The 25,325-nt window shown below is 37.2% G+C and overlaps 3 protein-coding genes across 8 annotated transcripts; 2 read left to right on the top strand and 1 right to left on the bottom strand.

Moving 5' to 3' along the window:
• Nucleotides 1-1,335: 1,335 nt before the first annotated feature.
• Nucleotides 1,336-5,872, bottom strand: LOC116618096. 4 transcript variants are annotated; one of them, XM_048728665.1, is made up of 3 exons: nucleotides 3,191-5,872; nucleotides 2,801-2,882; nucleotides 1,336-2,485 (listed from the first exon to the last, which is right to left on the bottom strand). In XM_048728665.1, exon 1 carries the CDS (start codon nucleotides 5,564-5,566, stop codon nucleotides 3,488-3,490), a length of 2,079 nt encoding a protein of 692 aa, XP_048584622.1. In that variant the 5' UTR covers nucleotides 5,567-5,872; the 3' UTR covers nucleotides 1,336-2,485; nucleotides 2,801-2,882; nucleotides 3,191-3,487. The 4 variants fall into 4 exon arrangements, with proteins under 4 accessions (XP_048584622.1, XP_048584623.1, XP_048584621.1 ...); XM_048728666.1 differs by having other exon boundaries at nucleotides 2,806-2,882; XM_048728664.1 differs by having other exon boundaries at nucleotides 1,336-2,882.
• A 65-nt stretch (nucleotides 5,873-5,937) lies between these two features.
• On the top strand, nucleotides 5,938-9,673 carry LOC125567876. 3 transcript variants are annotated; one of them, XM_048728668.1, is made up of 7 exons: nucleotides 5,938-6,071; nucleotides 6,830-7,061; nucleotides 7,264-7,465; nucleotides 8,219-8,269; nucleotides 8,442-8,510; nucleotides 8,816-8,939; nucleotides 9,473-9,673. In XM_048728668.1, exons 1-7 carry the CDS (start codon nucleotides 5,948-5,950, stop codon nucleotides 9,580-9,582), a joined length of 912 nt encoding a protein of 303 aa, XP_048584625.1. In that variant the 5' UTR covers nucleotides 5,938-5,947; the 3' UTR covers nucleotides 9,583-9,673. The 3 variants fall into 3 exon arrangements, with proteins under 3 accessions (XP_048584625.1, XP_048584626.1, XP_048584624.1); XM_048728669.1 differs by having other exon boundaries at nucleotides 8,816-8,948; nucleotides 9,482-9,673; XM_048728667.1 differs by having other exon boundaries at nucleotides 8,816-9,559.
• Nucleotides 9,674-17,670: 7,997 nt separating this feature from the next.
• Nucleotides 17,671-25,324, top strand: LOC5512004 (KRR1 small subunit processome component homolog). The gene is made up of 12 exons (XM_001632349.3): nucleotides 17,671-17,745; nucleotides 17,846-17,881; nucleotides 18,015-18,181; nucleotides 18,632-18,766; nucleotides 19,037-19,162; nucleotides 19,499-19,582; nucleotides 22,553-22,609; nucleotides 22,730-22,894; nucleotides 23,692-23,769; nucleotides 24,171-24,276; nucleotides 24,438-24,493; nucleotides 25,132-25,324. The coding sequence occupies exons 1-12, from the start codon at nucleotides 17,712-17,714 to the stop codon at nucleotides 25,198-25,200; spliced, it is 1,113 nt and encodes a 370-aa protein (XP_001632399.2). The 5' UTR covers nucleotides 17,671-17,711; the 3' UTR covers nucleotides 25,201-25,324.
• Nucleotide 25,325: the final 1 nt, after the last annotated feature.

The following is a 25,325-nucleotide window of genomic DNA, read 5'->3' as shown; positions in this document are numbered from 1 at the left end:
GAATCCAATAGGAAACCATACTTGGGAAATAATTGGAAAATTTTAACAAGAAAATCCCAAAATTGTATGCAACAGTTCTTAAGAATCCAAAAGGAAACCATGCTTGGGAAATAATTGGAAAATTTTAACAAGAAAATCCCAAAATTGCATGTAACAGTTCTTAAGAATCCAATAGGAAACCATACTTGGGAAATAATTGGAAAATTTTAACAAGAAAATCCCAAAATTACATACAATAGTTCTTAAAAACTCAATAGAAAACCAAACTTGGGAAATAATTGAAAAATGTGAACTAAGAAAATCCCAAAATTGCATGCAACAGTTCTTAAGAATCCAATAGGAAACCATACTTGGGAAATAATTGGAAAATTTTAATAAGAAAAATCCCAAAATTGCATGCAAGCGTTCTTAAGAATCCAAAAGGAAACCAAGCTTGGGAAATAATTGGAAAATTGTAACAAGAAAATCCCAAAATTGCATGCAACAGTTCTTAAGAATCCAATAGGAAACCATACTTGGGAAATAATTGGAAAATTTTAATAAGAAAAATCCCAAAATTGCATGCAAGCGTTCTTAAGAATCCAAAAGGAAACCATGCTTGGGAAATAATTGGAAAATTGTAACAAGAAAATCCCAAAATTGCATGCAACAGTTCTTAAGAATCCAATAGGAAACCATACTTGGGAAATAATTGGAAAATTTTAATAAGAAAAATCCCAAAATTGCATGCAAGCGTTCTTAAGAATCCAAAAGGAAACCATGCTTGGGAAATAATTGGAAAATTTTAACAAGAAAATCCCAAAATTGCATGCAACAGTTCTTAAGAATCCAATAGGAAACCATACTTGGGAAATAATTGGAAAATTTTAACAAGAAAATCCCAAAATTGCATGCAACAGTTCTTAAGAATCCAATAGGAAACCATACTTGGGAAATAATTGGAAAGTTTTAACAAGAAAATCCCAAAATTGCATACAGTATTAATTAAAAACCCAATAGAAAACCATACTTGGGAAATAATTGAAAAAGAATAAGCACGACCCTTGAATAAGCTCCCCTTCTGAGACTCCAAAAAATTAATACCATAAGGGCAGCGCCCCGGCACTTTAGTCAATCAATTATGGTAAAGTTAAATTGTTGTTGTAATAATCCATTTCACAGTTCCGTATCATGAATTAAACCTGAGATAAAAGTTTTCCTTGCATGCTTAGGGATAGGAAATGTGTTAGCAATTACAAAAGGACCGTTTTCTATTTCAAAAGAATTGAGTTTTTTATCTGTGCCAGGGCAATCTTAGCCTCAACAAAATAAAGACGAAAAGTGAAAATAGACAGATTAGTATTTTGATAATTATATTGATTGTATTACTGTACATTAGTGTTACTAACACTTAGATATTTTCATATGCACAGAGAGGAAAGAGCCACTTATGGATCTGCACTGGTTTGGTTCTATAGTACATTCTACACTGCAATGTAATTAATATAACCTGTGTGCAGATTTTGACAGGAAAGATTGGTGTTACTTTACATGTATATCTATATGTGGCAGGCTATACTAGGCTATTATAGTACAATGTAATAAGTCCATATGATGGCATAATAAAGTGTGTGCAATGTAAGAAAACAAATATTCTCTCAATTTCTTTGTTAGAAATTTACACTGCCTTTCTCCAATGTGACGGACTGGGCCAGAATCCATCTGCAATTCCCAACAATGAGTTCCAGGGAACAACATTTTTTGCAGCGTGTCCAATCGTCTCACGGATAAAAGTGTTTGGCATTCTAGGGCTCTCTACAAAGAAATACACGTCGACAGTTCTGCGTGCATAGTCAACATTGCGGGCATATCCATACCATACGTCACCAACTTCTGCACCTTGCACCAGCAACATATCTCCTTGCTCTGGATAAATGGGCACAATAATGTCAAATGGAAGTTTCTCCTGGTGCCTCTGGTATTCAACTACAGTTGAAACAGAATTTGATGTATCATCACTTGAGCTATAGATAATAACTTTTCTTAAAATATTGTCAGCAGTACAGAAATGGGGTACTCTCTCTGGATTGCTTTCTACATAAGTAAATCCACTCCAAAAGTGTTTTACTGTCTGGCCATTGTCTGTGTAAACATTGCAAAAGAGGTATCCCTTTGCAAGCAGTTTGTAAGACTCTGTGTTGTCTTTCACAGACAGAAATTTATCTAGTTTCATCACTATTTCATTTTGTTCAAGCATTACAACCACTGACTCTCCAGAAGAACAAACTGTCCCTTCATAGCCTTTGTCTGGGAGGAAACATTTCTTTGATGAGAAAGAAAACTGTGGAATTTTTTGGAGAGGAACATTTAAAGTATGTGCTACTTTTATCCTTTCATCCCTTTCCAGCAGGGTCATGTTATCCATAGCTCCAAGAAGAAATGACTGAGATGGTACATCATTTCTGAAAACAGCCATCCTTGCTGTCTCAATAGAGCTTGCAATACCCTGAAAAAATAAAAACAAGTAAGAATGACAGTAAAAGTGATGTTGACATTTTTTTTAGTTAAAGGTGCCTGTCTTCAATGTCTTACAAACTACCATAACACGTTGAATATATTATCTATCCTAAAGTTGAATGAAAAAAACTCTTGTCAGCTTGCACCGGAAGTAAAATATGTTCTCTTCGAAGCAACGTGTGCCCTAGCATAGCAACAAGTTGTCATGGAGATGGAATGAGTCAAGGTTAAAGGGTTACAATTGTATCTGGGTCTGCAATCATATAATAAACCTACAGGTACAGTATTCGAGCCTTATTCTCACCCAACCTCTCCCCTTGGCTTTCTTGCGACTCAGAATGGCGGTTCTGGGGACGAGTTTGATTCTCGCCAAGCTGCCATGTTACCTATTGGAATCTATGTTAGAATGATACTAGTGGCGAGTATGGCTCCATAGACATGCATTCATTCATCCATTCATTCAATCATTCATTCATTACTTCATTCGTTCATTCATTCAAGGCCGTGGATACATAAAAGCAGTGAAAAGATAGTGTTTGCCTGATTTACATTTTGCTGATGTCACTTAATTTGCATAAAAGTTGAAAAGCTTGCATCTCTTTTTATATTCTGTAATTTCGTCCTAGCTTTTATACAACAGCTGCATTCTGAACTATACATAAGCCATAATATGTATTTCTTTCATTCAACTTACCACTTTCATGTTTATCTTTCCTTGCTCTCCTATTTCTTGAGTTGAGTATGGTTTGAGGAATTCCCTCCTTGACTCTGCCAATGCAAATGTCTTTTCAACTCCCCTACAATTGCTAGCAGTCTTTGTGTAACCCTTTACGGCTCTTTCGAACACTGCACACCAATAATTGTCAGTAGCCGAGAATCTGATGATGTCTTCATGGATGTGAAGAAGATTATGTACAGAAATTGTACACATTTCCAGGCCTTGAGTTTCTTCTATGAGTATATTTAAGCGCCATGCCAACCGGTGGTGCGCTCAAATCATACTATTTGTCCAGCCATACCGTCCACTATTAAAATGCAATTCTGTTAATCTTGATATCAAATGTTGTATTTCCTGCTCTTTTGGTGATTCCAACTTGCTATCAAGAACACAATCTGCCATTGGAAATGAAAACTTTTGTAGGCCCTCAGCTTTCCACTGTCCCAAAGATCCATTATAACTTTGGATTGACTTGGGAAGTCGGCCACATTTGAGCTCTCTTGGCCATGGAAAGTTCTTTATTTCTCGGTCAAGGGATTTCTTATCCACTAACTCATGATCCAGGATCCTCTCTGCTTGACTTTTCACAACATTAAGACACACAGTATGAAACACATCAAATGTTAAATCTTTGAGAATGTCAAAATTGTAAAGAGGATATAAATATTTATGGAGAAGGCTTATCCCTGTGACACCTTTCTCAGAAGACATTCTTTTTCGAACACTGATCCTTGACTCTGCCTCAACATCATAAAGGTCTGTTAGCATGAGAGAAATGTCACGACTTTCCCACTTATGTCTGTAATGAATTCGGTTATCTCCATAGTACATATGGTTATTTGACTCATTCATTGGCAAATGTTGCCCAACAAGCTTGCACCTGCGGCAAGCACATTTACCTTGGTTTAATAGCTTCCCCACCTCACACTGCCCTGGATGATCCCCAGACCAACAGAGCAACAAAACACGCACTCTTTTCATGTTAGGCTCTTGTGGTAACCTGACTTCAAAGCCATTGATAAAACCTTCACAAATGTCTTCCATGAGTGGTTGCAAAAATGGATCATATGTTTCTGGTAGTTTTGGAGTAGAAGACAATGGGACAAATCCAACTACGTAAACTTCACTGGTGTGACTTCTATCTGCCTTCTTCATATTTGCAATTGAGACCTCCAAAGATCCACAACTTCGTGTGCTGGAACTGAAGGCTTGCCACCCATCCCAATGACCAATGAGAGCAATGTTTATTGGAGAACCATTAGTTGTCTTGAGAGAGTGTTCAAAAGATTCCAGACATTCTGGGCATTCCTCAAGCTTTTTACCAGCTGTAACAGCATCCTGTGATTCAATCAAATGCTTTGCTGGTATGGGAATACCACAATGCTCACAACGGCATGGGATGACCCAGGTCTTATTAGGATCCCAAAACCATTGCAACTCATTCCAGCGCTCACCATCCCACATTTCCTTTTTGATTGGCCATGATTGTTCCACTCCGAGCCAGTGTTCACGTTCATTCCAGTGAGATAGCATTTTGTTGCACATGTTTTCATCACGAAACCAGTTTTTAACTTTGTTTTGAAGGCCAAGATAATAGTATGCTATAACACCTTTATTTCCACAGTTAGAGCAGACTTCATCTTTGCTGGTCATTAAACTATATTTGCCAGTGTACTTTATTCTAGTGTCTGAATTGATTGGCCTAGTTTTATAACAAAAGCAAATAAAATATTCTCGAGCATCTTGATAACCCTCCTCTTTTAAAAGAGCTTGCACATCACTCCACGACTTAGGCCACAAAGTAGTCAAAATGTCTCTATCAAAAAAGACCTGTTCAGAGGATGAATCCAACAATAATCGTTTGCCAAATTCCAAAATATCTTCAAATGTTTTGATTGACATTCCGCTTTCTTTCTGTATTTTTAGTGCATTCAAAACGGCATCGACAACAAGCCTCTTTAGGGGATTATAATGGCGGGAATTCGCATCATGATTAGTATTATCAATATCATTATCATTATCAGCATTCAAATCTTGGTCATCTGTATCTGTTTCATCTGTATCAGGTGTATCTGGATTGGGTAATAAATTATCTTCAATTGTAAAATTATCAGCTTCTATTTCACTATCGCTGTCCTCAACTGCAAAGACAAAAGACTCAGAATCTTGGGCGGCTGATGTCGAACATTGGCGTTGGGATGACCTCGATGCAGCTCTATTTGCTTCTTTCCAGTGTCTTATTTCAGTTTTTCGATCAGTTGCACGACCATTGCAGGTAGCACAAGGGCAGTGAACATGGCGGTATTTTTTCTCAGTGCAGTTGCAGCAAGACACATCACTTCTTTTCCACATTTTTAACTAGAAAACATTCAACCCGCCGGAAACTACAAACCCGCCATTTTTTTCTTTTGAAAGCGAAACCGCAGACCAGTAGAACAGCTAAAAAATCAAGTACACAGCCAACCCATATTAGGCTGATATTTTAGTCACGTGATTTAAGTTTGACCAATGAACAACATCGTAGAAAAAAGCGGGAAAAACAGCCAATCAGATCACCGAAGAGCAGAATAAAAATGCCAGCAACACATACTTCGCTCTCCTTCGGATTTTCGCGCTCAGATCGACAGGGCAGGCCCCACAATGCATTGCGCGCATCGCTCTTTCCCCTTAGAAGCGACTGGGTACGAGTCTGTCGACAGGGTGTGCTCAGTGTTTGCAGTTTGTGCCGTTGAAATGAGTCGAGAGCAACAAGAACAGCCAGATATTGTGGATCCATCACCAGCTCCCTCAGAAGAAGAAGATGTTATTTCAAAAGTGACAGAGCACTTTGGCGATGCAATTGCACAGCGATTTAAAGGTATGAAGTCTTACATTGAATCAGTGAAAGCTAAAAGGGGAAGTTTCTCTCAAGTCAGCAGAGTAGGGTAAATTTGGCGCGCACATTTTCGCTTTTGCAATGCCGAATGGATCTCAAAGCGTTTTCGAAATGAAATCGCAAAGCAACAGAACAATTCTTTCATAAAGGACGTCTGACTTACCTTTGGCCATCATCTTTAATTTAAGTGTACTTTCTAAAGTAAGAAAATGAGGTTGGAATTTCAAATTTCAACTCGGCAAAGAAAGTGAAGAAACATGGCGGCCTAAAAGAACTTGCCAAAAACTGCCGCGTGGATAGTAAACATATTATAGCTATTGTTTCTGGCCACAGAAAGGTAATTTGTTCTTTGGGATTCCAAATTGCCGCACAATTACAACGCTTGCTCTAAATATTTTTTTTTTGCTTTCTTTGTTTTTCGACTTTGCAAAAGTAGCCTCTGCACGAAATTTCTCATTCTCACATGTGCAAGAAAATGGCGCGAGGAACCCGTCGACATAGGCCTTCACAAAATCGCATCGAGAAAGCATGGCTTTTAACTGGAAATGTGGTATTTCTGTGTAGAGGTTAATTTTATAATGCTGAACAACAAAAATATAAATAAGTCAGAGAGATAAAACGCAGCTTTGGTTCGCAGAGAAATTGAAACGACAAAACAACAGAATAGATCAATAAAACTTTTTTCAAATGTATCTTTTGCATGCAAATATTGAATCCATTCTTCTTCTGTTTGGCTGCAGATGAAGATATTACATGCCCAGAAGCAATAGTAGACTTGCTATCTAAAGATGCTGATGCGCCAATTTACTCAAAGGTTGGCTTAACCTATGGAAAGGCCCTAAAATTCAAAAGGATTTTTGAGGAGTCGTTCCAATTGCCAAAGAAATCTTCATCAGCCTTGCCCAAGTGCAAACCAACAATGGCAGAGTTGTCAACATACGATCCTGAAATACAAAGACTGTACCTGTCTAAGTGAGTGTGTTTTGATATTGGATATAGATGAATGTCCTTTGAAGTAAATTGATTTATACATTTTTTCAAAATGCTGATGTTCAATTCATATTGTGGCGCATTTATTTTACATTATTTTATCATGCAACACCTTTTTCTGGCATTGTTTAGTAAACTTCATTTATGCAACACATTTAGCCTTATTAATTTGATTGATGTTTAGGCGCAAGAAGATTGGCGCACTTGCCATGGAAAAGTGGGGTGGGCAACTCCCGAAGTTCAACACTCCCATGATGAGAACACAACTGGAAAAGTTTGCTAAAGAAATTGAAGACCAGTGTTCTGTGCCTGAAATAAATTTCACAGTGGATGGCATTATGCAACACACTAAGGATTTTTTCAGTGAACAGCGGCGTGAAAGAAAAGTAAGTATGGTGCAAATGTATTAATAATAATAATAATCTTTATTATCAAAGGATAAAAATACATCTCCTATGTTACAAATAATGCTGAAAAATTAAAAACTAGCTACTAAGTTACATAAGATATTTGAAAGCAATTCTGTTGATATAAGTGTTCTTAAAGCGTTCAGTTTTTACATTTGGTGTAATATAGCGCGTACCACGAAGATTGTATTTGGTTTCTTTAATAGCGGGTAAGTAGCAACGTAAAGGGTGGTTCGGAATGGCTGCAGCTTTTTCATACAGCTTACAGTCTTGCTTGGCGAGTATTTTTCTATGCTAACAGGTGTTGATACGAACCGACGTTTATGACACCTATCTAAGAATGACTGAATAGTCGTTAGATCTGAGTCGCAGGCCCCGTAAACGGATAAGCCGTAAGTGATACATGGCAACACCAGAGAGAAGAATAAATGGTCTATTTCTAGTTGACTATACTGTTCTTTCCTAAGGGTCCTAAGAATATGGAGACATTTGTTGGCTTTAATTAATTTGCTTTTGACGTGCAAGCTGAACTTTAGGTTGCTTTGAATGGTAAGACCTAATAAAAGCACGTCACTGCACTGAGGAATGTTGTGAACTGCATGATAATCAGAATTATTATTTTTCTTTCTGACTTTCTTGCCAGTTTATGGATAAACCTTGCTATTTAAAAGGAATCCTTTTGGTTCTGATTTTTTGGAAAGGTATGAATATGAGTGATTTTATTTTCTCCAGAGAACAAGCCCTCCAGATTCCTGGTCTCCTAGAACACCAAGTTCTTCTAGGGTATGTACACTGTTCAACATGCTTCATAGTTTGATAATTATTATTATTTTTTATTTGATTATTTATTTACTACTTTGTCTACTGTGAAGAACTAAAATACAATACAGTACCTAAATTGTGATGGTTATCTTTGAAGCAACTTGCAATTAAATTTGTTTTTGTGTTCTTCAAGGCTGGCTCTTCAGATGAGGAATTCTCACTACAATGCTCCCAAGCAAAGCTACCTAAAATGCCTTCCATGGTAGGAAATCTCCAATCTAATTGTTTATTTGCATTCATTATCATCTATTCCCACTGGGCTCATACACTTGCCTTGGGCCACTTCTGTATAGTTGAATGTAAAATTGGCTGAATCACAAGAAGTTATGCTTCAGTTTTTGTCCAGGTCATTGTTAATCTCCTTAAAAAAGGTTACCAACTTGTTCAGCTTTTAAATAATAATAAGTCAGAATACAGATAGAGGTTGCACTGTACACCAAACCTCACAAACTCAAACTGAAAAAAAAAATTGAATAATTTATTAATTCTTTACCCCTTTGATTGAAGGGCAGTCAAGATGATGAGGAACCAGATGATGAAGGATCTGATAATGATGGATCTGATGATGATGGTTCTGACGATGACAAGAAAAGTACAGATACTCTCCCAGAAACTGAACCTACAGTCATAAATAACTTACATAGTAAAGCAGTGAAGGTTATCATTAAGGCGGTATGTGGAAGTATCCCAAAGGATAGGGAGGTAATAGTTGATGCCTTAAAAAACACTTTTTCAATAGGTCCAAGAACACTATTGAACCTTACTCACACCCAAGTGTGTGAGGTGCTGGCCAAAAAAATTATTGCAGGCAAATATGTTAAGTGTTTGGCAAAGCCAAATGAAATTACAAAAACTGCCCATGTACAGGTTATCAAAAAGGTCAAATTTTGAGCTCAAACATGTAGTAGCTGTATGCTAAAGTTTTTACTGGCTTAAGTACATAGTTGTGTCAGGGACACTATTGAACCTTACTCACACACAAGTGTGTGAAGTGCTGGCAAATATGTTAAATATTTGGTAAAGCCAAACGAAATTTCAAAAACTACCCATGTAAAAGTTATCAAAAAGGTCAAACTTTGAGCTCATAGTACCTGTATGCTAATGTTTTCACTGGCTTAAGTAGATAGTTGTCTCTCCCAGAAACTGAACCTATACCAGTCATAAATAACTTACATAGTAAAGCAGTGAAGGTTATCATTAAGGCAGTATCTGGAAGTATCCCAAAGGATAGGGAGGTAATAGTTGATGCCTTAAAAAACACTTTTTTTCAATAGGTCCAAGAACACTATTGAACCTTACTCACACACAAGTGTGTGGGTGCTGCATGGCCAACAAGATAATTGCAGGCAAATGTGTTGAATATTTGGTAAAGCCAAACAAAAACTGTTAACAAAAAGATCAAACTTTGAGCTCATAGTACCTGTATGGTAAAGTTTTCCCTGGCATTTAGTAGATAGTTGCCCAAGAACACTACCATATTGAACCTTACTCCCACACACAAGTGTGTGAAGTGCTGGCCAACAAGATAATTGCAGGCAAATGTGTTAAATATTTTACTTATTTTACAGCATTTTACTGTACTTGAAGCTGTCATGTTAGAAACTATTGTAAAGGTTACTTACCTTTAATTATTTGCACTCTACATTAAAACTACAAAAAGGGATGTTTGAATTCTATTAAATTTTCCTAGTATGTTAACATTGTTCTTTTGTTTTGCATTCATTTTTTATTTTAATTTATACAGTATTGCTGTCAACAAAATAAGCCATTTGGGGGTTCAATGGTCCCAATAAATTTCCAAAAATGGGATAATGTTGTCCAAAAATTCGGGATTTGATGGTCCCAATAAAATCCCAACAATGGGAAAATGTTGTCCACAAAATGAACCAATTTTGGGATCTTATGGTCCCAATAAAATCCCAACAATGGGAAAATGTTGTCTACAAAATAAACCACTTTTGGGATTTGATGGTCCCAATAAAATCCCAACAATGGGAAAATCTTGTCCACAAAATAAACCAATTTTGGGATGTCTTTGGGATTTTATTTTCCCAATATTGGTTTTGGTAGCATTTTTCCAATTTTGGGAAATCCCATAAGAAACCCATAGAAATCCCAAAATATTCCCCATTTTTTCCCAAATTGGAAAATCGGAATTTTTTCCTGTGATATTGAAATAATAAATCAAGTACGTAATGAATCTATTTCTAGCCTCCTGTCCAGCCGAGCTGTTAATGCAGATGACGTTAGCTCTGTCAATAACTCTTTCACTGAGGTCCCTGACGATAAGGAAACAGAGCCCAGTCCTTCCTGTGGTAAGGTTCCGCCTTGTTCTCCATGCTGAGAAACCACAGAACTGCCTTGAGCTCTCAATGCACCGTCTAAACATCGAAATATGGGCTAAAACCCATGGTTTAAGAGGAAAGCTGTCGAATGTTCAGCAGACTCTGCAGAAAGCCACATTCTGCATTTAAAAAAATGGCAATAAATGGCATCCGCAAGGAGACGGAAATACAAATTATCTAGCAAAGGGAATCCGGATAAGTGGACCACCTAATTTTTAAGTTTAGATTTTACCTACAGAGCTTATGAACAGCTCATCAGAGCGGAACAGGGGAAGGCGACGGTACAACAATGCAAAAGTACCAATGCCAAAAGTAGGATATATTGTAGCTCCTCATGAAGCAGATACACAAATTTTCTCCCTCGTTAAGTCTGGCATGGCAGATAGACTCAGATATGCTCGCTAAGGTATATTAAACACGCATGACATACAGACATTTTTTCTTGTCAAAGATAGCATGAATAATTGCACATGATCGAGAGCCAACGTGTTCAGTAGAGTGCGATAATTCGGGGATAGGTAGGGGGTCCTTTATGGACTACCAGAACGAGAAATGGGTAAATTGCAAAGGGTGCAGAATGCTGCAGCTAGGCTGCTAACGTCATGCAAAAAGTACGATCATATTACGCCTGTGCTAAGAAATCTTCATTGGTTGCCTGTAAGGTATCGGGTTTAATTTAAAATCTTGCTAATCACTTTCAAAGCTCTTCAGGGGCTAGCTCCTCTTTACATAACTGATCTCATTAGAATTAAGAATAACGCGCGCTATTCACTGCGCTCGAATGAGGGCCTTTCTTTAATGCATCCCCCAGGAAAAATGATGAAGTCTTTTGGTGACAGATCGTTTAGTGTTGCTGAACCTACATTATGGAACGCTCTTCCTGCAAATCTTCGCACCATCAATTGAGACTCATCTTTTTAAATTAGCTTTTAACACTTGATATCACATAATCATCAATATAAAGAGATTTTTATTTTTTTTATTCAATATTTTTCCTATGAATCTATTATTTCATATTATTTTCGATTATAATTGTAAATTTTATTGTATATATTAGTTCAACATTCAGTAATATTGTAATGCGCTTTTGATCATTATATGAAAATAGCGCAATATAAATTTATAAATTATTAAATTATTAATTATTAGGAGGATGAGGAATGTTAACTGATGCCATGATAGAAAGACTACAAAACTATTATGGCATTGCCATACGATCCAATGTTCGCAATCTGGAGGGCATGAGAAATGCCATACTTGCTAATCTCGTGCACTGAGCCTCCAACAAGGATCAGAATCTCCATGACTGCTGTCCCAAAGGAACAACGGAACAACATGGTGCAAGTACCAGCAGGCGGTGGTTAATGGAACAAGCCATATAAGGCATGATGCTCGATTGACCTCTTCCATTATCAGTAATGATGAACGTCGTCTTGAATGGCAACGTATTCCCAAAGAAGTGTTTGTAGCAAGGCACACCCTTAAGTCTGGTCTGTATAATGCCGTTGCCCAATGGTTCAGTGATAACGCCTATGTTGCCCTATTAATTTCACAGATAGATGACATCCATCTACTTTTAAGCAGAGTCCCCGACCCCTCCCCCGTTACGTGAAAGTGTGAAAAAAATATGAAGTTATATGATGTACGCGGGGTCTACGAGACAAGACTGGGCGACTCGACAGCAACGCTTTGTCGCTTTGAGATGGCCGAGAGAGCGCTAGAAGCGGTTACGCTTTTCCAACAGTGAACTATTACACTAATGAAGCTCTAATGGAAAAGTTCCAGGAAAGCATATCACAAAAAGCGCGGGGGATTCTCCATTGAAGGTAGGTTTATTAACCCTTCTGTGTGCAGATTACAGAGATATCGTCATCAAATTCATCGTTCACTACGATGTAGAAGGCAATACTACAAGAACTACGTACAGGTAATTCAATTGGCCCTGCCGTTTTCAGCAAGCAATATTATATTTCGTCGCACTTAAGCCAGCAACAACGAGTCATGTATTGCTGGCACACACAGAGATGAGAAAATATTCTTTATTTTGCGTTTAACAAATGTGTCTATTTTAAATCGCCCCATAAACATCGTTCTTCTTGTTTGAATTGCAAAGTGTTTGGAAAAACAAACCACACAAACACTATCAACCTTCGAACCTGGTATAATAGTCTAATGGAAGTATAAAAAAAAACAAATATTACAAACCATTGAATGAATGTCATGGAGGCGTCATATTTCATAAAGTTTTGTAATCTTTTTTTATCGCGAGTTCTTTCACCCAAACGGGCAAAAAATCATTTATTAAGCGAGGTCTCACAAGGTTTCCAAACAAACTCCAATGGTTTCTAAAAAAAAGGTTAGCCTGTCTCGCTTGTATGAAGAAGATGGAATGGTCGCCACATGGTCAAAACACAGAGTTTTCACAAAACTTATAAAAGGTTTTAATAACACTCAGTTAAAAGAAGCTCAGGTAGGAGCTATGTAGGAAGGCACACCCTTGAGTCTGGTCTGTATGATGCCATTGCCCAATGGTTCACAAACAGTGATGAAGCCTATATATATATATATATATATATATATGTTGCCCTATCAATTTCACAGATAGATGACATCCATCTACTTTTAAGCAGAGTCCCCGACCACTCCCCCGTTACATGAAAGTGTGCAAAAAATACGAAGTTATAAATAAGACGAGAGACAGAAACTCTCATTGTGTGCCGAGGGGGGCGAGGCTCAAACAGGCAGAGTGCAAGGGGAGGCTACAAAATGTGGACCTGTCAACGAACAACTCCAGTGAGGATGTATTAAGCATCCTCAAATCGAAATTTTCGATGCTCCGAAATGAACCAGAGTTTTGTGATGAAGAGGCTGATCCTGAAGGGACCTCGAGTAGTGATGAGAGTGTGGTAGAAAAGGCAATATCTTTGGGGTCAAGACCTGTTTGAGCGAGAGGAAGAGAGGACGGGAAAGAGGCCAGCAGCGTAGGAAGCTTGCTACTACTCAGCCACAGCAAGCAACCTCCTACAACAGCTATGGAGACGCGGACCAAGTGAACCAGCTCCACGATTTTGTTCCAAGTAGAATTCCTGGGCTAAATTTAGAAGTACCACTACTGACAGGAGCCATACCATGTGCGTTGGACTTCTTTCAGCTATTTTTTACTGCCCACAAATCAGTGCACACCCGTCTATGCCTATGCCAACATTTGACAAAAGAAGCAGTCGTATGCCAATAAAATGAGGGCATGGAACGAAACAAACACTGAGGAGATCAATCAACTGATTGCCCTGATTCTGTACTGTGGTCTTGTGGATGTAAGGGTATGGGCAAGGGCAATCATGGCACGTGACCGTTTCAAGGCCTTGATGGTCATGTAACATGTTGTAAATCCAATTGAAAAGGATGGTCGTGACAAGCTGAGTAAAGTACGGAGTTTCCTCAACCATTTTAAGGGGAGACTCAAGGCATTATATCAGCCTTTCCAGAATGTTGGGATAGATGAAAGAATGGTAGAGAAAGCATCGGTCAGGGATGAGGCAGTATATAAAGAACAAACCGACGAAATGGGGACTGAAGTTGTGGGTTCTGGCAGACAGTGCCAATGGCAACGATTCCGATTTCACTGCTGGCTTGCATACAAGGTGGTTATAAATTTATCATCACCTTTGAATGTGACGTCATCACGTACGCGCGCGCAGAAAAAACAATGCATTTTGTGTTAAAAATTGCATTATTCAAGGATTGCGCGAAAACGGACCCCTGCAACCCCAAGTTTTTACTTATTTTTGAAAAGCACAAAGCTCCAAAATGAGCCTCGCTGAGGCCTTATTTTGTTGCATTATATCCCAATTTCGACTGTTTCAGGCCAAACTCTACACTTAATCTATAAAAATGTGTTTCGTTAGCATAACTATGTCTCATTGGTATTCCAGGTAAAATATGAGCGTCCTGGAAGTGATTTCCTGTCTTTGAGTAAGAACTTAATTCTGTCTTTGACCATTAAAATAAAATACTCAAAATTAGCCACATTTTGTGATAAATGGGATGCGTTTGAGACCTCGCAGCTCCAAAACAAGTCCTGCACCCCTCTTTTTATTTCAAATGTCGATTTCCCAAATCATTAAAGGGGCTCTCGCACGCTTGCTGGCGGCTTACAAAGCCACCATAAGTGACAACAAAATGTCAATCAAACTATAAACAGTACTGTCAATCTAATAGATCTGTGCTGAGTCACTGAAAAAACACTTGCACCCACTCAGACCGCTAGCGGTCAATGAGAGGGTCTTTTTCTAGAAACAGCAAGGAAAAAGCCCCAACGAGTGGGTAGGACGCCCATGCCACGCCGAGCACCAAAACGTCATGAGCCCGAGACTGACCAATGGTACGAGCCATCCAGTCCACCTATGGTCGCCCATAGCTCCGGGACGGGGGGTTGATGTAGAGAATACCGCTGACCATTCTTGTTTCCAGGACTATGGGCGTGTGTAGAAAACAAGATGGCGGACCAAAGTTGACTCAAAAACTGGACATCGCTTTACTGGATTTAATCCATTAGTTCCTACCTATTTATAGTTGTAAGAGTCTTGTATGTTTTCATTATTTCCTTGTTCATGTTATTCAAATGATTATGTTATTGATCTTATCAATGTCAGAACAACTTCAACATCTTTGTCAATAAATAGAGTTGAACATCGAGGAGCATTTATCTTTTATACTTTTGTCTAAACAATATGATAGCATAAATAATAAATGCCATAATAACTACTTAAAACATTATACAGCACTGATATTACAATATGGGTATTTTTGTTTGTAACATAAAAATTTACACCTGAAATAGCACATTGTGAAATAGAAGAGGGTGATCAATGCAATTTTAAGATCTATGTAGACATAACATTACAGAAAACACATTTAAGATTTAATTTCTGATACATTTCAGGATTTCTATTTATAGCCCTCTCACTCGACACCAAAATATTCGTCTAAATAATATGATAGCATAGAGGTCTTGTTGTTTACTTTGCTCTTACAAGTGAAAAAAATAAACACCATAAAGAAGAAAAACAATTATCTTGTTTATAGAGATGACTAACTCTGGTTGTAACAGCTAATACTCCAAACAGATAGTATATTGAGGACAGTCAAAACAATTTTTAACCACAACCCCATTTACTTCTATTGAGTCCCCTCCCCCGCCTGGAAAACTGTGTTTCTTACCTTTCTTACCCTAATAAATGTTATAATATGGCATTTAAACAGTTTTATCATAATTTAAACGTGTTTTACAATGGTACAAAAAAAAAAACAGGGGCTCAAACAAATTGCAAATGCACATGCAATCCATAGGTATCCCAGTCAACCCTGCAAGCAGGGTCTAGTTAAGGCAGTACGAAAGGAAAGACAACATGCCTTTAAATTTTAACAGTCGATTGCATATAACATTAAAAATTTGAGCGTTTTAGTGCTTTTCTTTTTAAAGATATTCTAAATCAAAGTAGACATATAGCCCATAGACATATAGCACAAGCAAATTGGATAAAAGCAGAAGGGGCAGTATATTTTTTAATGAGACACACAAAAATGGCCCGTTTTAGGGCAGGCACCAAAGGGCTAAACCTATATTTTAGTAACTTTTTCTCCAGTGTTGATTTAATGTTTTCGCTCCTGGAGCATCAAATTTACGCTACCGTAACAACACGCCAGAACCGTAAAGGCTTTCCCGAAGAACTTAACATGTTCAAATTGGAGTGGGGAGAAAGAAAAGTAATGCAGAAGGCAGGAGTAAATGTGTGTATGGCAGTCCATATCACCCAGGGCTGAAAAGACTCTTATGGGCTCCCTCACAATCGTGCAGGATTACCTTACATGGTTAGTACAGAGAGTGACCCATCACAACTACAAACTCAACAAAGCTCAAACTGCTGTTCTGCGCAGACCCGCAGGTTACCAGCCAAAGTTGAGGAAGCACCTGGCCAACAGCTGCACAGACCAGCGCAACATTCAGCTGATGCACACGTAAGTGTAGACGATCCATATGGCAAGCTAACCACACTTGGGTGGGGATCAATGTACAGTAAAAAAAACTTTTCCCAATTGAGTCAAACCCAAACAAACAAATAATAAACTCAATCTGTGTTAAATGCTTAAGGCATGGTCGAAAGAGACAATACAGCAGAGGCTGATAATTATTGTTATTATTTTTTTATTATTATTGAATAAATCATTGAATATCATATATTGTTATTGATACATATATGTAAGATATAATTAAAGAGGAAACTTTTATGGGACTATGCCCTGTATGGTATCATTCTATCTTTGGGCAAGTCGTATAAGCTTTAATAAATAAAATAAATAAACCTTAGCAAACAGCTATGGATCCATCACGCTGTTGGCGGAAACGGCCAGCATTGTTGGTGCTAGTTGTGCATTATGTCAGAATGTAATAGGGGATGTTGGCACTTATTGCATAGAGTTTGGTCACAGGGAGCTTAGCTCTAAGGTTTAAAAAAAGTCCGAATTGTTTCTTAGTTTTGCGTGAGTGCTTGACTTATCTCTGATTCTGGTCTACTTGCTCGTCCCACGCCCGGTAACGCCATTTCGCACGACGGCCGTTGGACCTCTACCTAATGAGAAAATACACCAAATCAACAACTAAATCAATGCAATAAATGAAAAACAACGTAAAAACGAAGAAACAATTCGAATTTTATTCAAACATTAGAGGTGAGCTCTGGTTTGGTTGAAGCAGGGTTTGTGGGCCAAGTGAGACAAAGCTCTGTTTGCTTTTTGTTTAGCGAGAAAGACCGTGCGATGGGAATGATCCCGGTTTATCAACAGTTTCATTTAGTAAATAAAGGAACGAGTATTTTACCCCCAAGTTTCTCGTGGAGATGTCAGCACGTCCGCGGGAGTGTAAAGAAGTGAAAGCTCCAGCCGCGGGCTAGTGGGTCACGTGTCTGGGTCCAGCTTTCTTATTGGTGGACGAGCTTCAAACCGCGGGCTCAAAAACAACTCCAAAAGAGCTCTGGGAAAAAAAGGACTAGTAACTAAACATGGCGGACGAACAAACGACGGAAATAGCCCCAGGTTGGACTGAATACCCTTTTTTCAGTCTTCTGTATTGTTTTTGGTACATTCCTGTAGATAATAACACATGCTATACTAAGTCCTTGCTATTTGTTGTTAGAGAAAAGTAAAAAGAACAGATTTCGCCGTGATAAACGTGAGTATAATCAATGGCTCAAAATAACACGTGCAGAAAATGTTTTCACAAGTTGTGTAAAGTATATGTGTATGTCTCTTAGATATTGGACTGGTTATATTCACCCTAAAGTTTATTCTGCGTTAATCTACAGCCTGGGACCATGAAGGGATTGACCACTGGAGAGTTGACAAGTTTTCCGCTGATGACAACCCCTACGGAGTCGTGGAAGAAAGCTCGTTTGCCACGCTCTTTCCCAAATACAGAGAAAAATACCTCAAAGAGGTTTGGCCTCTGGTGGAAAAAGAACTAAAGGAACATGTAAGTCTATTCATGAGCTACAAAGATGAAACTTTAAATAACAACGCACACACTTCCTTGTTAGTGGCAACAGAGTTGCTTGGAGAGTACCGTTACCTAATTGCATACAAGCTAGTTTGATTTACACCGATTTTGAAAAGCATTGCACTCGAGAATCCATGTCTCCTAACAACAAGGGTTCATGAGTAACATATAAATGGCTGAATCCTGATCTCTAAAATCCAAGTGAATATTTACAAGCACATAAACAATACACTACAAGTTTCCAGCTCAGATTTGTAACATTTATTTGGTATCCCTGAAACACTGTGGGCCACAGTTTGAATGCTCCAGTTGTTATATTATTTGAAGTAGGTAGTAAGAACTTGTTTATGAAATTACTTCTCTTTTTATGACGATTTATGTCCTGAACTGTCTTTAAGATGCCAGGTGTGGTATTTTTTTTTTCAGAATTTGAAGTGTCAGCTTGATTTGATTGAAGGAAGCATGACTGTCTTTACAACAAGAAAGACCTTTGATCCATACATCATCATCAAAGCTAGAGACATGATTAAACTAATGGCAAGAAGTGTCCAATTTGAACAGGTACATAGGTATCTTAATGAGGGAAGCCTTTTATCGTCACACTTCAAGTCATAAGTCTGCATTTCCTTAATAGTAATGTCACAGCAGCATAATTGGCTTTGTTGTGTTGCTGTGTTTCTGGTTTTGTGTTTTCTAGTATCTTTCTATGGCATGCAAATGTACAGGCAGTATTCTGCAATTGCTCAAACTTGTTACTATAATAACTATAACACTTAAACTCAAAGGATATCACAGGGAAGTTTTTCTAAACTTAAACCTTGTGGTTTTTAGGCGAAACGAATCTTAGAAGATGAAGTAGCATGTGACATTATCAAAATCGCCTCATTAGTCAGAAACAAGGAAAGATTTGTGAAAAGAAGACAGAGATTGATTGGACCAAATTGTGCAACATTAAAGGTATGTCTACCAAGTTTGTACTGTTTATACTTATTTAATTTTAAAACCATAACACTAAAAGCCTTATGATGTTGGTTAATCAGAATAATCAAAGAAGTCTTTGATTATAAAATTATCTTATTAAAGATTGTGCATCTATTTGCAGTTGTTGAACTACTAAAATAATTCTTCTGTTTGTTTAGGGTTTTCCTGTATTACCCTTAAAAGCATCCATCACACAATTTGGCCCAACCGAATATGTACTCGATGCTTGACATCATATTTTGATTTCTGTTATAAACTAGTTATTAGTATTGCTATGAATATTGAGTTGCATCTTTTGTTATCATGATTTAGGCTTTGGAGCTGCTAACTGAATGTTATATCATGGTTCAAGGGAATACTGTATCTGCTCTCGGCCCATACAAAGGACTCAAGCAGGTACAAGTACAGTAGATCATAAACATGACAAAATGAGTATGAAAATGTAAAGTAATTACTTTACATAAACCAACAATTTAATCAGTGGTCATACAGAGTCATGTGGCAACTGCAGTACCTCAGGTGCCATCGTACAGTATACAGTACAGCTTGGAAGAAACTCAACAGCGTTGCATGCATTTTTTGCGCGTATTTTGAGTGTAGTGCATTGGCGGATTTTGCGTGTAAAACGCTGAGTGTACTACGCGATCAGTGCATGTAGTTTTCCTTTGTTATGCAGAAATGTTGGCTATTGTTTGCTTGCATTTTTAATGCAGGGAGAACTATCGATAATGCTGAAAATACTTACATATGAAAGCCACATGAAATGAGGACGTTTCAGTTGAAGGCGTACGGCATGTATGCATTTAAATAATGCGATACGTTGTTCGTTCTCTTGGCTTGCGTTCGACAAAACTAATCGACTGCTTTACCGATTGTGACGTTCTTTATAGCATATTCAAGCTTAGATATAGATGATACTTTTTCGAGGAGTCTGTTTGATGCGCAAGTTTAATAGCAAGAGAAAACAGTCCTAGTTTAGTTGCCGCCGACATTGCACTCTCTTTGTTTTGCAAAGGCAAGCGAAGAACAGTTGTCACCCCGCTCTTTCCAGGTTGCGTACAGCTCAAACTAATCGACTACTTTACCGATTGTGTTGTTCTTTATAGCAAAGAAAAGTCTGTTGGATGCTCAAGTTTATTAGCAAGAGAAAACAATCATTAGTTGCTGCCATTACATTAACATTAACATGCCGATGTGGTCGTCAATGTTTTACAACAGCGTTTTCAACAAGCGAAATTTATGACACAACATCATGTCATGGAAGTGACAAACAACTACATGTAGTGTCTGACTAGACAGCGAGACTAGACATATCTTCTAGCCGGCAAGACTTTGTATACAGTGACGAAACCGTGTGACTGGTTGGAAAAACTAACACATTTTATGATTGCCGTGATGTTATAATTCGCATTTCTCATGAATTAGACTAACCTACTTTGTTTGACTTAGAAGCTCAGAAAAAATTGAGTGAAACTTATCTTTTCCTAGATGTAAAAATGCAAAGGATATTTTAGTAGGACGATTCAGTAGGGTATCCGTGATTGTTTGACACGCCTTCGGTTCTATTTCGCTGTTCGACAAGAAAAAAGCCGTACCGCGCACAACTTTTACATTTATTCCTTTCGTGCATCAAGAACCTCTCTCCTATGTCACTGGTTACTGATGCCAAATTGATTGACTAAGGCTTTTGTCATTATTTCTGTGCGATTTCATAAAACGGCTCTAAGAACAGTGTCGGTGAGATTTGAAATGGCTTTCAGTACTCTTCCGTTGTTTGACAAACTGGAAGGAGTTCAACACACAACATTCGCTTTTATCCCTTCAACACACTGTGAAGTACAAACTAACACCATCCAAAAAATATAAAGACTAAAGACTTTGTAGCGATTTTAGTTGCACGGAGCGCAACTAAATATAATAGTTTGAAACGGCTTCGGTAACTTTTTTCATTGTTTTAGCAGGTACGTAAGCACCAGTTCCACACACAACCTTCGCATTTATTCCTTTTTATTTGTACAAAAAAAATCCTGCTTTGGCTTGGTAAAACTACTTGTATAAAGCCAAATTAGGCATAAAGTTTGTAAAGATCAGTTTTTATTGCCGATATAAAGTAAAGGAGCTAAAGTTGTATCACATCGAAAGCCTCGAAAACGCCCAAGTTTTCTTTTTGCATACAAATGCATGGCATTGAGTTGAAGCCACAAATACTCTCAAGGGATTTCATAGATAAGTTAATAAGGCAAACAGGTGCGTGTAGTCCACTCTAGGTGCGTGCTGTTTGAGTGTGAATCTAATTGCACTTGAACTACATGCGCAAATGTGCAAAATTCGCACAGAATGCGCGCACAAAATGTTAAGTTCCCTGCAGGCTGTACTGTATATGCCTTTTATTGCTATTCTATTCTATTATTGCTTTTTCTATTCGTATCATTGGTTACAAATGTGTAAGCTTCTCTTAATGTTTTTAATAATAATAAAAACTACTTTTGGTTTTACAATATGCATGTTTTTACCTTTTATATGGCATTAAAAAGGATTTGTTTTAATGACCAGGTTCTTTTTCAGTTTCGCATTACATAACTAGCCTAAGCTATGATTTCCTTAAGGAACTTGCCCTGTTCCAGAATTTTTTTTAAGTCTGTTAATTTAAATTTTGCAAGTTGCTTTCACATGTACAACATTCTTTTCCCCCTTCTCATAAAATTTTACTTACAGTACAGGTCTAGAGTAACATACTGTAACCTCTACTCGTGACTGTCGGGTCCTCATTAGCACTCTCAAAACTTGAGAATCAAGACTCGCACATTTAATGAGGCAATCAAGAACTATTCCACTAGCAGAAATCATATCGCTCACCTTTTTAGCAAATGCAAAGGTTTAAGAATGATCACCCAAAACAGGGATCTTAAAGAAACAATGATAAAGACATTTCTTTATCGTTTTCTGACTAGACGAAATATTTAATACATGGACACTCTTCAAAAAATGTTCATATGACATATTGATTCAAAAAATACATCTTGAAATAATATCTTGAACAATTTGTGGCTGATCAGAAGGTTAACAGAAGCAAAGGTTACGATGACTTAAACATGCGAGATCTACTTAAACATGCAAGATCTACTTAAACATGCGAGAACTTGCTGCGAGCTTTTTTATATCAAACTAGTGTTAAATGTGGTGTTGTTGTTTCCAGCAGTGACAGAAGCAAATGGTAAAAGCAAAAATTAATTCCAAACAAAACGATTTTAATTGTTGAGTGCAGCCTTTGCCTGGACATGTGTTTTCATAGAACAACTGCATGTGTGAACAGTGGCAAATGGTCCCCAAGATTGTAATTGAAAATAACTTTGCTTTTCTTTGCAGGTTAGAAAAGTTGTAGAGGAGACAATGAAGAATGTACATCCAATTTATAACATCAAGGTACAAAGTTTCATAGTTCATTAATTTGTGGAATCATTTTATAAAAAAATATTTTTTTTTATTTTTTAATGTTAAATATAGAAAAGACTCACTAAAATGTTTCTTTTTGTGTTTGCCTAGACACTGATGATTAAACGTGAGCTTGCTAAGGATCCAGATCTCAAGAATGAATCATGGGACAGATTTCTGCCAAAGTTCAGAAAAAAAGCTGTAAAGAAAAAGAAGAAGGTCCCAAAGACAAAGAAAGAATACACTCCATTCCCACCACCGCAGCCAGAGAGCAAGGTTTGTTATTTTCTATGAATAATCCATTACTGAGTATTATCCACACAGTACAGTGATGTACTATGCATGATGGCTCTTGAGGACAGTATACAATACAGTGCAATGCAATAGAATACAAATACATTGTTAATCATCCCTTATGTTTTTTAATAAATTTACAATCATTTTAAAGTTAATGATAATGAATGAATTAATGATTTACACAAGTGATACTAGTGATTTATACAAGATTATAATATATACAAGCAATTTTTAGCTTTGCCTTCTCTTTGAAAATTGTAAGAGTCTTGGAATTCCTTTTGAGCAGCCAGAGCTAATTTCATGTCAGAACAGTTCTATAGAAAACATTGTGCTGCCCTGCTGATAAATGGCTAAGAGGGAGGTTTATATGTAACTGTGCCTTTAGAACTTACAGGAACTATTCCCTTATCTGCAGGTATTCCTAATTTTGTGATTTAATAAGGGGAGAAAAAACAAATCCTTTAAGTCATTTAATCGAGCTCTTATTAACTTTATTCAGGTTATTTTTGGTTATATCATTTTGCACAACAGGGTTTACGTTATCTTTTATTACTCTAAAGTTTATTTACTTTATTCGAGTAAGTGTGCAGCTGCTTTGTCTGCTATTATCTTTGTTCTACAAAGGAGTTCTTTTGTCTCTATTCTTCTCATTCTTTGTGTCGAGGTGCGGATATTGTTCATTTGCCCAATCAAATTGCAGCTTGTAAGAGCTGCGTACTGACCCTATTATTTCTCTGTGCTACCTGGTAAAAACAATGTAATGTTTTATTTATTAGATGGACAAAGAGCTAGCAAGTGGCGAATATTTCTTGAAAGAAAAAGAGCGCAAAGCTCAGGCACAGCACGAGCGCAAGGTAAAGGTTACAGCAGTAATAAGGATGAGGCCAATGATAATGATTATCATATAGTTATGTACTCTCCTCATCCCAAATGTCCGGTTTTAGATAGTGAAGCACCAAATTGGTTAGCAGTTACATTTGGTTTTGCATGGGTCCAAGAGTTTTGAAGTAAGGCTAGGGAAATGAAAGTGTGATTGCTGCAATTCAGGATAACCCATTTTTGAAGGGTGGGAGATACTTCATCTATACACCTGTAGTGGGTCCAGGGACAGGATTCTCATATTTTAGTTGCTCAAAATGCATTTTTTAAGAAACAATGGTTAGGGTTTTTTTTACTTATTTTGTATATATACATATATATATATATATATTTTTTTCTCATTGCACTTTCTGCTGGTTGCATATTCCCTATCCAGCAAAGACAAGCAGCGGCAGCTGAAAAGAGGAAGGTGACACGAGAGCAAGCTTACATCCCACCTGTAGAGACAGTCCCAAAAAATGAGAAAAATGAAAATAAGAAAGGTAAATTTCACTGCATTATTAGGTCAGACAACAAATGAGTATCTCATAACAGTATTGTGCAGCAAGATGTTGTAGACTGTTTATTAATGTTGGGTGGTGTTGGTTTGTTTAACTACTTGTATTTCTAACTAAACTTTGCTAATCTTATACTTTATACCCAGGCAAAAATGACAAAGTTGACATTGAAGCATTAAAAAAGAAAGTGCAAAATGCCCAGGTTAGTATGCAGAATATTGGGTTAGATGAATTTTGAAGAAGGCCAATCACACCGCCACTTTTTGCTCCCACTCAATGGCACGTCGCACAAAGCATTAATTTCCATCAGCTAATTCACGCGAGTAACCAAGATATTTTTAATCAAATATTGTTAATAACGTATCAGACTCCATTCTTAGATTGTTATTTTGAAGTTTACCTGTGAATAAACTGCTGTATTTTCAATAACAATAACAAAGGAGTGGGTGATCGACATTCTTTAAAGTATTTATACATCTCCTAGGGTTTCCCCTGAGGTATCTTAAAAAGCTAAAAAAAAATCCAAAATCAGAAGAAAAAACTGTAACAAATTTTTAATTAGATAGAATTTTATAGTTCTACAATGAATATTATCTGTTTTTCTTGCAGTTATTTTTTTTACACAAGGCATTTCATTGTGTATGGTTGACTGATATATATTAGACATAAATACAGCTCTCAACAAATCATCCCCAGTGACTGATGTTCTACAAAAAGAATTATCCCTGGAGAGATCAGAATATTGATGATGGATCAAATCATATTGTGTAGAGCAAAGGATAATTTATGAATTACGAACTCGAATCTTATTGCATTTCTTTTGTTTGATTATTCTTTTAGAAAAGAAAAGGTGTACAAACTACGTCGTCAGATGCATCAAAAAGAAAGAAGAAAAAGTCAGCAAATTAGCAAACAATGTTAGAAGAAAACTCTATACCAGTGCCGTTTTACATAATTTGTATATAGCAAAAAAAAAAGAAAACCTGGTTGTTATTTTCTTAATTCACAAATAAAGCATCTTTGTTCAGCAAAAT

This window comes from Nematostella vectensis, chromosome 6 (assembly GCF_932526225.1).
Source record: "Nematostella vectensis chromosome 6, jaNemVect1.1, whole genome shotgun sequence".
Lineage (NCBI taxonomy): Eukaryota > Metazoa > Cnidaria > Anthozoa > Actiniaria > Edwardsiidae > Nematostella > Nematostella vectensis.
Note: the sequence above shows the minus strand (reverse complement) of the source record. Positions and strands in the feature narration are given on the sequence as shown.

Coding starts and splice junctions, on each gene's coding strand:
- LOC125567876 (XM_048728667.1), top strand. CDS start 5,948: ATGAGTCGAGAGCAACAAGAACAGCCAGATATTGTGGATCCATCACCA. Junction 7,062..7,263: donor CAAAGACTGTACCTGTCTAA/GTGAGTGTGTTT, acceptor ATTGATGTTTAG/GCGCAAGAAGATTGGCGCAC. Junction 8,511..8,815: donor TACCTAAAATGCCTTCCATG/GTAGGAAATCTC, acceptor CTTTGATTGAAG/GGCAGTCAAGATGATGAGGA.
- LOC5512004 (XM_001632349.3), top strand. CDS start 17,712: ATGGCGGACGAACAAACGACGGAAATAGCCCCAG. Junction 18,767..19,036: donor GAAGTGTCCAATTTGAACAG/GTACATAGGTAT, acceptor TGTGGTTTTTAG/GCGAAACGAATCTTAGAAGA. Junction 23,770..24,170: donor AGGCACAGCACGAGCGCAAG/GTAAAGGTTACA, acceptor TTCCCTATCCAG/CAAAGACAAGCAGCGGCAGC.
- LOC116618096 (XM_048728664.1), bottom strand. CDS start 5,566: ATGTGGAAAAGAAGTGATGTGTCTTGCTGCAACTGCACTGAGAAAAAA.